Source organism: Lycium ferocissimum, chromosome 11 (assembly GCF_029784015.1).
Source record: "Lycium ferocissimum isolate CSIRO_LF1 chromosome 11, AGI_CSIRO_Lferr_CH_V1, whole genome shotgun sequence".
NCBI lineage: Eukaryota > Viridiplantae > Streptophyta > Magnoliopsida > Solanales > Solanaceae > Lycium > Lycium ferocissimum.
In genome coordinates this window covers 26,690,373-26,701,713 of record NC_081352.1, presented here as the reverse complement: position 1 = coordinate 26,701,713, position 11,341 = coordinate 26,690,373, and the positions used below count along the sequence as shown (strand labels likewise).

The window sequence follows — 11,341 nt, the reverse complement described above, 5'->3', positions numbered from 1 at the left end:
ATACAATCAGGATATGAAAATTCAAAAGGATAATTAGGAGATGAATAGGTTAGTACTAGAAATAAAATTTGAGATCTAAACAAACAGAGATCCAATCGCATTAATTACTTGAATAAGTACTGAATTGACAGATGTAAATTAGTTGTGCACGAGTGGCTTGACGTGCTAATGATTCCCTCATTAATGTAACGCTTAATACAGCTTGCTAATTCCAATATTGACTTCCATTTTATTTTAAGTCCACTTCTGCAGCAGAATCAGGAGAGGTTTATTAAATAGTGTACTACTCATTGGTTCTATACTTTTTTCCATCTCTATTTGCCTTTTCCAAGATTTTCCTTTTTCTTATTTCTCATGTTAATTTCTCCTTTGTTTAAATCACAAAAGTAATGGGTAAATCATGAAAAGTAAGATTATATATTATGAGAATAATTATCTATTTCCAACATCTAAATTATTCAAGAGGATGGTCTTGCTAATAGGTATATGAACTCTATTATATTCTGTTCTATTCCACAACTAAAAAAACGTTGGTTGTCCTTATAGAAGTATGAATAGTAATGACATATATCTCTTTTGTAGCCACGATGGAGTGGATTTTTCTGCTTATGTTTTCTTCAATGATGCAACAATAGAAGAGATCATACTGCATGTCTGATTCATCACTCAGCTTTGTTAGTGGTTCAGTTATTGTTGGTGAATAGTGCCTTAATAAGTTGTCGACCTATTATAATTTTGACTACTAAAACACCCAAAAGTTGAACGTCAAGTACTAGAACCTGGTTCATAGTACTGGCACCTTAGGAATTTCTCTTAACAGAACATCACTAAAAACGATGAGTAGATTCGGTTGAAAAAACTCTTTATAATCTAAAAGACTAAATCCTAGTCACTTAACAGCCTTCAATCAATAGGACTTTTAGCTACTAACTCCAAGCTAATCTCTTAGCCAATTAATTAGATTATTTGACCAAAGCCAAAATCAGCCAAACCCGAGCTGAGTGAGCAAGGACATCAGTAGGAGGTTTATCTTCTTCTCAACCCTTTACAAGTTAGAAGAAGTGTTTCCATACAAGCACAAAACCTTTTCTCTTTTTAATCAATGAGGGACAAAGTTTCTATACAAAAAAAGAACTTTGTTTAAATTCATTTCCCTCCATTTCTTAACCTTCCATTTTTCATTCGCTCCATTCTCACATCAACTTAAACCCAACAAATCGTTGGAACGTATTCTTAATTCAAGTTTTTTCCTTCATATCTTCTCCTGCTAATCTTGGAAATTTGTTTCGTACTAAACTGTTTTATTTCTTTTGGTTTTCCACCCGGTGTTCCGTACAGGTATTGGAGCCCAACTATATCCGAATTGGTACATAAACAGTTTTGTAAATTGCACGGGTTGCCCTTGAAATAGGCTAGTGTTTAATTTTTGCTCTTCGAATGGGATGGTATTCAATTTTTGCCCTTAAAAATTGAATTTATGCCTAGCGGAGATAAGTTCTTTAAGGTGCGCGGCATATAACTTGTGAGATATTATGATATGAAAATATAAACTTATGCCCGCGAAAAAGTTATTTGATTTTAGGGGCAAAAATAAAGACTAGCACAAAATAGGGCAACCCGTTATTGTAAGAAAAAACTAACATACAAATGAAAGACTTATTTCCAATTTTTCAACTCTCTTATTGTGCTTGTGTATACCTTTCCTCCCAACTCTCTTATTGTGCTTGTGTATACCTTTCCTCCCAACTTAGACAAAGAAAAACATAGAAAAGCTTTGCTTCGGATAGAGGTTTAAGATAGACATATAATATGTAGTGAACCAATTCAAGATAGAGATATAATATATCATCTAGCCAACAAAAATCCAAACAAACACCCTTCAACTATATAGGTTTCTTCCAAAATATTAACACTCTTATGATAGATCCACACATCACAATTAGTCAAGGTAAAGAATTCCTATAAGAACATACAGAACTTCTTGTTCCAGCGACCAAAAAAGGTCACATGTGAACAATTTATCAAGCATAGGGAAAGATAAAAAATAATGAAAATCGAGAGACAGAGGGGTTGTTATTCCTAGACGCAGCCCAGGACACAGTAGATCTTATTAGAGCACTAAAAAATGCAGATTCAACATAAAGCGCATTTCTATTTTCCAGCTGCTAACTAAAAATGAATACCAAAGAATTCATATTGTCAACCCTAACTAGTTCAGGATTAAAGCATGATTGCTGTTATTGTTGTAATTTTTCACCTTTAAGCACAAATGGGCCATGCGGCGAAGGTTTGGACTAGCTAAATCCATCAATTGACATGTTTTCTTGCCTAAGAACATCCATTTCAAATTAAAAGCCTAACTGTCAAGCCAAGGCTTGATTCTGCAAAATGTGAGGCAACCTTCTTTTTTCTTTTTTCCTTGCAGAACATAAGTGTAACAAGGTAGAGAATTAAGCTTAACATATTGTACAAAACAAAAGAATGTTTAGACCTAAGAAATTCTATTGATGTAACACATTGTACAGAATGAATGAATGTTTAGACCTAAGAAATTTCTATTGTTTGTCATCGTCATCATCATCATCATCATTCTTTGAAGGTCTATACTGCTGAACAACAAGAACTGAACTACTAATATCAAATTCTGGAGAAGCCAAAAAATCTCCTACTTTACCGAGCTCAGGACATTCTTCCCAATCACTCATTCCAGTTGTTAGAATTGAATGTCCTCGCCCGTCCTTTCCTACTATGAACAATGAATACATTTCAGCCATGTCTCTCAAGGAAGATGCTGTCTCTGCGCCATTTTCTACAACCTTTTCCACATACCCTACTTGACCTGTCGCCACATACCTGATCATTTCAAAAATTACTATCAATACCACACCAGAATGAGAATAATAGTCATTTGGCCAAGCTTCTAGGAAGGCAAAAGTACTTATTTAGATTTGAGGTGTTTGGCCAAACTTTGGGTTGCGGGGGAGGAGAATATGGGCTTTTAAGTAGTAGCATAGGCAGTTTTTCAGAAGCTAAAAAGGTAATTTTTCCTTAGAAGCACTTTTGGAACATTTATCAAGCACAAAGCACTACTCTAATATTGGCAAAAGTTCTTTCCAAATTGATTAGTCAAACACAAACTGCTACTCTTCAAAAGCACTTTTCAAAATAAGCAGATTTTGAAAGTTTGGACAAAGAGGCTATGAACTTTAGTAACTTATGCCGTTACTATTTATGGAAAGGATATTCACATATAAACTATATACTGAGTAAAAGGTGATAAACTACTAGGATGTTAGATAATGCAAAAGGCTTTCTTATTACCTGCTATGGAAATCTGCCAAAACTGCACTATCTGTTTCTTTCTCTACTTCGTCATTAGATATTGCCATCAATACATCATCCGTTTTCTGGGCAATATTGACTCCTGCAATTTGTCCTCTTGAAGACGACGGAAGGAACCTAATTACGGTGAGATTTATGTGATGATCCATGCCAAGACGTTTACTAAACCCTAATGCTTCACGATCATCAGGTCCGCCAAAGAATAAGATAGCAATGTGTTGCAGAGAGTCAGAACCTGAAGGATTTAAGGACCCAGCTGTAAGGCCCCGGTCAATAAGAATGGCAACCGAACATGGGGCATGACGAAGAACTTTCTGATTTGTAGTTCGTATGCCTTGTTTACCGTTTTCTAGCTTCCCATCTATTCTCTGGTGTTTGTGGAAAGGAAGCACAATAATAGACGCTCTTATATCTTCAGCAGTGTTACAAACATCTGCATGCATACGTGAAAACGGAGATACAGCTTTAATCTGGTGAACCAATAACCCCGTCTCACTAGTGAACATATCCACGGCGTCGTTTATCTCAACAACATCATTCCCACCATAATCATCTTCATCACTTAGTTCATCGTCTTCTCTTTGATTGTACATCAAATTAGTCTTTTTTTTACCTGGTAGCTCAACCAGATGCATCAAGTAAGGGGTTAGTGGAACTTCTATTGGCCCTCTAGAGGCTGCAACAAGTCCGAGCATAGTTGCCACAGGTCGCGGACTATGCACACAAGCAAGTATTCGTAGTTCGGTTTCTGGATTATGAGATTCAAAATATATTTGCCTGTAGCCAATGATATCACTTTCTCTTCTCACCATGAAAGCTACTATTGGTCCCCATATCAATGTGTTCACAATAATTGTTGCAATCATCACGTCATAGAAATCGTGGCTCAAAACAAGCTGCAAATTTTCGCAATCTTATTTCATGCTATACTAATATAGTAGATAGGCAAAAGGTAGCAGTTATCTAACTCATGCTATACTAATATAGTAGATAGGCAAAAGGTAGCAGTTATCTAACCGTAAGTAAGTAAATACAATCAGACCTCTCTATAACAACATTTCACTATAACAACCATGTTTTTTTGTGGAATGGATATACAACCTATGACAGCATTTTGCTATCGCAGCCAAAAATTATCGGAAGAAAAGACGTTGTTATAGAGAGGTTTGACTGTAACAACATCATTATCTCACTGCATGTGATTTTCTATGAGCTTGCGGACACGCCACTTTAACATTGTCGTTTGTTAAAAGGATAAAACTTGACAACAGAGATTACTAGAAGGGGCACAATTCAAAAACAGGATGTTTCTTGATTTAATACTGCATTTGGCTGGAGTTATTGTAAAAGATTAGATTGATACTTTTACATTTTTCCATTTACTCCCTCGGTCCCATAAAAGGTAAAAGGTATTTGGGGAGTCAAACAGTTTTTCCTTTGACTATAATTTTTCAAACCTTAAACTATTTTAAGACATTAATGATGTTGACTAGTACTTTTTGTATAGTTTTCAAATATGTAAATTTTATTTCAAAAATTTGAAGAATTTACACCCGAAATCATACTCAAACTTAAGTGCTTTGACCCTCGTACTCCGAACCCCTTCATATAAGTTGGGACAGAGGGGGTACCAATTTCTTTAGTTATGAAACCTGACATCAACCAATCTACTTAATGAAATTTTTTTAAGATATAAAATTAATTAAAACTTAAGCTTTGTAGGTTTAAAATTAACACAAAAATCATGCAAGGTGTACATAAGCTTTTAGTTCTATTTCATGCTTATACGAAGAAATCTTGGAAAGGAAAACTTACATCGTTTGTCAAGCCAATTGTCAATGCCAGCATATCAACATGACCTTTTAAATTCATCATAAAAGCTATAAGCACGCCTTCCCTATAAGGAATCTTTAGGTGAAAGCAAGCTGCCAGTGTGCCAACAATCTTCCCTCCGATGCTAGACAAAATAAGGATAGAGAATACCATGAAGTTACGCAGATTTTTCAGCTTAGTCACATTTGCCCTGAAACCATGGTTCCCAAAGTAGATTGGAAATATGAAATTGTGAATCGGATATGTGAGTTTGATCAACAAAGTGCGAGCCGCTTTGCCTCCTCTAGGGAACATTGAGCCAATAAGGAAAGAAGCTATAATGCTGCTGAATCCAAGCTGTTCAAGGGCCATAGCAGCGATATAGAGAATCGCTACAAGTACAAATATTTCGGTATTTCCAAGGTACTTTTTGTTCCTATTCCTCCTATTCAACCAATTAGCCAGATACATATTGATTACAATAACTACACCGACGATAACAAAATAGAGAAAAAAGAAAAAGATCCATTTCGCAATCGACGTCGTCCTCCATTCCGAAAGTATAAACAATAGAAAAACCGAATATGCATCGGCTATCAAGGAAGAAGATATAGCTAACCGTCCAGTCTCGGAAGTTGCAAACTTTAGGTCCGCTGCCACGCGGACTACGATAGGGGACGCTGCATTGGCTAAGGTTATTATAATCATTAACGCCATCAAGAATGAAGAACCTTGGGAAGCCGTCTCTTGAAATACTAAGAAAGTGACAGCAGTTGCAAAGAAAGTACACGCTAAACTGCTGCCACACGCAATAATGCTCGCAGGGCGTATGTTGCGCATCAGATAAGGGAAGTCCGTCTCTAGACCGATAAGGAACATGATTATAGTTCTAAAAATTAACGCCATGAATTCATAATAAGCCGAATTGTAACTTTGAATGAAGAATTTCTCTACTCTGTGGATTCTTGAAAACCCCGAAGGACCCATCAAGAACCCCGCCTGTGTAATGAACCAAATAGAAAAACGTAAGGACAAGAAACAAAGTCACCCTATGTCCAATCAAAAACAAAGTTATATCAATTTGGGCATATTTTGTCTCTATGCACCTCTAAAAAATTTAAATCTTTGACAAATAGCAGGTCATATACTCCAGCATACTTGGGCTCCAAATGCAACATTGGATATATGGACCTTTTTTAGTTATGATGTTGTTTTTTTTTCTTCCATTTCTCGTCTTTCTAATCCAAGTCTAAATTTATTACTCCCTCTGTTCCAATTTATGTGCAGACTGTTGGAATTAGGAGAGTCAAACTTTTAAATTTTGACAATAAATTTGGGCATGAAACCTTTAAGTTTTTAAAAATAAAATTACATATTTGGATACTATGTAAAAAGTACTATAAGTAGCAATAAATTGATAATCAAAATATTTAGAAGGCATATGAAAAAATGGTGGTCACAGAAAAACTTGTACGATTCTCGAAATCCGAAAAGTGTAACAGGGACGGAGGAAGTAGAAATTTAGAAAATTACCCAAAAAATAAAATAAACAATTAGCGAGGAAATTAAGTAGAAATTTAGAAAATTGCCCAAAAAATAAAATAAACAATTAGCGAGCAACAAAAGATCCCTAATTCATACTCCTATAATAGATAAATCCTGAACAGATGATAGAATGGCAAAATCAGATTTAACATACATTTCATCAACAATTTAGACATGCACACAGATGACATACTTGCGAGAATTTGAACAATGGATGAAGCTTGGCCTAATGGCTTGAGCAAAATCTCGTGTCCAAATGATGAAGAAATACATTTTAAAATGTTGGTAAAAGTTTATATAGTTTACATTTCGAAAAGCGAAAAGTGCCACATAAATTGGGACTGAGGAAGTATAAAGTTATCTCCTTTTTCCTTCTATTTCTTGTCTTTCTAATCCAAGTCTAAATTCAATAGAAGTTTGGGAAATCACACAAAAAAGAAAAATAAACAAATAGCTAGCAATACAAGATCCCTAATTCATGTAATAGATAAATACAATATAACAAGATCCTACACATTTGGGTAATCAGATTTCATCAACAATTTAGACATGTATGCACGCATTGTATAAATGTCTTGTGTGAAGATGACATACGTACGAGAATTTGAACAATGGGTGAAGCTTGGCCTAAAGGCTTAAGCAAAATCTGCAATATATGAGATGTCAAAAGAATCCCAGAATATTGCAATCCCATGCTAATAATTGGATTAACCAATTCTTGGTTGCATGAACCAGCTGCCTGTTGGTCTGTACTAGCCATTTTTTTGTCTAATTAAAATGGATAAAATTCAAGAATCTTGGTTATTTTTTCATGCCTAAAGGAAGATGATAAAAGTGGATAAAATTTTCAAGAATCTTTGGTTATTTTTTCATGGTAAGAGAGAATAGGAGGGATGAAAAGACAGATAAATTTTCTGTTTGCTTTTCTTTCCCTCCCACCTTCTACCTTGGTGAATTTTTGCAGGTGAATTTTGTTGCTATGTTTTTCTTTGTTGTAACCATTTGCGTAAACCGAAACAAGTGCGAAAACAGGGCGGTGGATTTGGTACTTTCTGTTTTTTCCTTTTCCTTTTTTGGTTTCGACCGTTATTAGCGGATGTTGTCTCGTGTCTTTGCTTGTGTGTTTAAGTTTTGTTGCCAGTTACAGGGGTGTCAAATGCGTGGATCAGTCTACATTCGGGTTAAGGAGTATTTTGGTATGTGAACTAAATTATTTCGAAATTATAATTTTGGGATTATGATCTTGGGATGACAATTGTAGGACTAATTTATACTATTTGAGGGATGGGATAAAATAATCTCAAGTTCGATGGGATAAGATGGACATCCCAGAATTAATTTTATACTCTGATTGATAAAAGTTATAAATTTATCCTAAATTATCCCAAGATTATAATACTAGGATTATAATCTTGGGACTAATATATTCCATCTGAGAGGTGGGATAAAATAATCTCAAATTTAATAAGATAAGGTGTGACATCCCACAATTCAATCTTTTCCAAGATTTATATCTTCTACCATACAAAGTATAAAATTAATTCCAACTTAATCTTGGGATATCCCATTTTGCATAAATAGGATTATATGAGGCCGGTCCAGATACGAAGTCAGAAATTTTAGTTTATGAGTTTCGAATTATAATCATTTTTGTTGTTTATGAGTTTCGAATCATAATCATTTTTGTTTACTGGATTTTGCATAGATTATTTTGTACATACTCTCTCTGTCTCAATTTAGGTGGCACAGTTCGCATTTCGAGAGTCAAACAGTTTTATTTTGACAGTAAATTCGGACATGGAATCTTTAAGTTTTTTGAAATAAAATTTACATATTTGAAAACTACATAAAAAGTACAATAAATTGCAATAATTGACAATCCAAAATATTTAGATGACATATAAAAAATTACGGTCAAAGAAAAACTTATTTGAATCTCGAAATCTAAAAAGTGACACATATATTAGGACGGAGGGAGTATGAGATTAATTTTTTTAAAAACAAATATCGAATTTGAGCCAAAACTAATGAGTTTGGCTGATCTCGTAACTAGCACTATAGCTCTGCCCCCTGATGCAGTTGTTTATATTTTATTTCGGTTTAAGAAAGTTATGCTCAAATGGCTCTGGTGCTACAAACTCGGAAAAGAATGAAAAATTTATGCTTATTCGATAAAATGCTATATTAATTTAATATTATATCAACATAATCTCCTTAAAAGTTAATATAGCGGTTGGTCGTGGTGATGGCTAGTGGTGGTGGTTGTGGGTAGTAGCTAGTTATGATAGTGGTTGACAGTAGTTGGTGGTGGTGGCTGATAGTTGTGGTGGAAGACAATGATAACTAATGATGGTGGTGGATAATTATAATGGTTGGCGATATAGTGGTGACTAATATATGGTGGTTATTGGGGGTTGTTGTGGTAATGGTGGTTGGTGGTGATGATTATAAATGGTGGCTAATGGTAGTAATTGCTAATGTGTGATTGATAGATCTAGTAGTTGTGTTGGTGGGCGGCAACGACGATAATTGGTGCATTGATGGAATTGGTGAACTGCATATTTTTGTAGAATTAGAAATCCTTGATTAGATAACTTAACGACATTAAACTTTGTTATAGATCTTAATTATTTTGACTGTTCGCACTTAATGATGAAGATTTAGACATAAAAAAACAAACGGACTTGATGACTGAGATTTGAATAATTAAGATTAAGACTAAGTGCAGACAAATGATGTCTTAATATCTTGGGAAAAGGTGCAAATATACCCCTCAACTTTGTGACTTAGAGTAGATATACTCCTCGTTAAAAAAGTGGCGCATATATACCCCTGTTGTTACACAAATTGTGCAAATATACCCTTTTTGCTGACAATTTTAAAAAAAAAAATATTTAGCTTGTTTTTTAATTAAAAATGTCACAAGGCTTTAAAAAACAAGTCTACCTACTTCTTGTAGTAGAATTATTTTTTAAAGCATGTGGTAATTTTTTGCTGGTGGGTCGGGTCTGTTTCATTTTTAAAAAAGGGTAAAATAAAATTTTAAAGCCAAGGAGATATTTTTTTTAAACGAATGAGACAACCCACTAGAAAAAAAAATGGCTCTTGTCTAAATATAAGTCTACTAAAAAAATTGGGTAGACTTATATTTGTAAAGCCACATGACATTTTCTTTATTAAAAGATAAGCTAAATGATTTTTCAAAAAAAAAAAAAAACAAAAAAATCAGCGAAATGGGTATATTTGTACCATTTGAGTAACGGTAGAGGTATACTTGCACTATTTGTGTAACGGCAGGGCTATATATGCACCATTTTTTTAACAAGGGGTATATCTGCTATAAATTAAACTGAGGGGTATATTTGCACCTTCACCCTAATATCTTTAAGATATTATCTATCCACTTTCACCATTAACCACCACTACAGTCATCGCTACAGCCCACCATTATCAACTACTGCCACCATCGTTAATCACCATACATATACATAGTTAGTCATCACGTACTATTCCTATCATTTAAAATCATTTTTTGTTGGGCTAAAACGGCCCAAAGATACTCTTAACATGATGTGATATTTGTTACACCCCTCACTTTCAGAGCATGAGTATACCACATACATCACCGTAGTAATGGTATATCGGAGACGTCCCATGAAGTTTTGGAAGGTACAAGCCATGGGAAGTACGTAACAATGAAGTAAAGGATAAATTACGATCTCGTAAGTCGTAACCGGGAAGGACAATCTTGAAACACAAGAACATGACCATTATCACGTATAATAAATGATAATATCAGGTAGGGGAAGTTGGGGAAGATTCGAGGACCAAGCAAATCAACGAAAATAAGTTTGTCGAAAATTTGGAATAAGTTGGCAGAATTAAGGATAGAATTTTGGGTCAACTTTGGAGGGGTATATCTCCAGGTATATGGGGAGTTTTAAGGTGTTTCAAAAGCTTAAAATGAATTCCGTCAAGTCTAGTTTCCAACGCAACAAACCGCTCATCGATACGACGTCGGAATAGAGAATTATGGATGTTACAAGTTAGGCGGGCAAAGCGGGCGCGGCTACTGCCCGGTCTACAAGATCTTTGCTACAGTGCCACCGACTTGGACACCCTATATAAGGGTTAACACCCCATTTTTTCTCCATAATAATTTCCCAAATATTCCAGAAAATTCAGCAAAATAAGGAGCAAATATACATCACAAAAGTGAGGATTTTGAGTAATTTCAATTGACGGAGTATTAATCGAGGTCCGGGTAACGTGCAGTTGCGATTATAGTATTGTCTTGCGATGGAATTGGCTTGTATTCAAAGTGAATATTGAAGATATTGCTGCTCTAGCAAGAATAAGGTATGAATCTTTTATCATTAATATTAATTTCAGTTTATTTACGGAGATAAAGTTATTAAATAGTCATATTACAAGTTGGTTAATTGAGAAATTTGAAAAACATCGTGTGGGATGTTTTAGGAAATATATTGGTATGGATAATGGTGTTGATGATGTTGGTATTGTTGTCGTTGATTGGTTGTTGATATTGTGATTTCGGGCTAGGCATACAAACATGGGAGATGCTACCCGAATTTCGACAGAATCTAAAAGGATTTTAATTAAAGGTTTGAGACAAGTATAT

At 34.7% G+C, this 11,341-nt stretch overlaps 1 protein-coding gene across 1 annotated transcript; it reads right to left on the bottom strand.

Moving 5' to 3' along the window:
• Positions 1–2,252: 2,252 nt before the first annotated feature.
• Positions 2,253–7,740, bottom strand: LOC132037704 (cation/H(+) antiporter 2-like). The gene is made up of 5 exons (XM_059428271.1): positions 7,298–7,740; positions 5,158–6,153; positions 3,322–4,238; positions 2,545–2,853; positions 2,253–2,491 (listed from the first exon to the last, which is right to left on the bottom strand). The coding sequence occupies exons 1-4, from the start codon at positions 7,457–7,459 to the stop codon at positions 2,556–2,558; spliced, it is 2,373 nt and encodes a 790-aa protein (XP_059284254.1). The 5' UTR covers positions 7,460–7,740; the 3' UTR covers positions 2,253–2,491; positions 2,545–2,555.
• Positions 7,741–11,341: the final 3,601 nt, after the last annotated feature.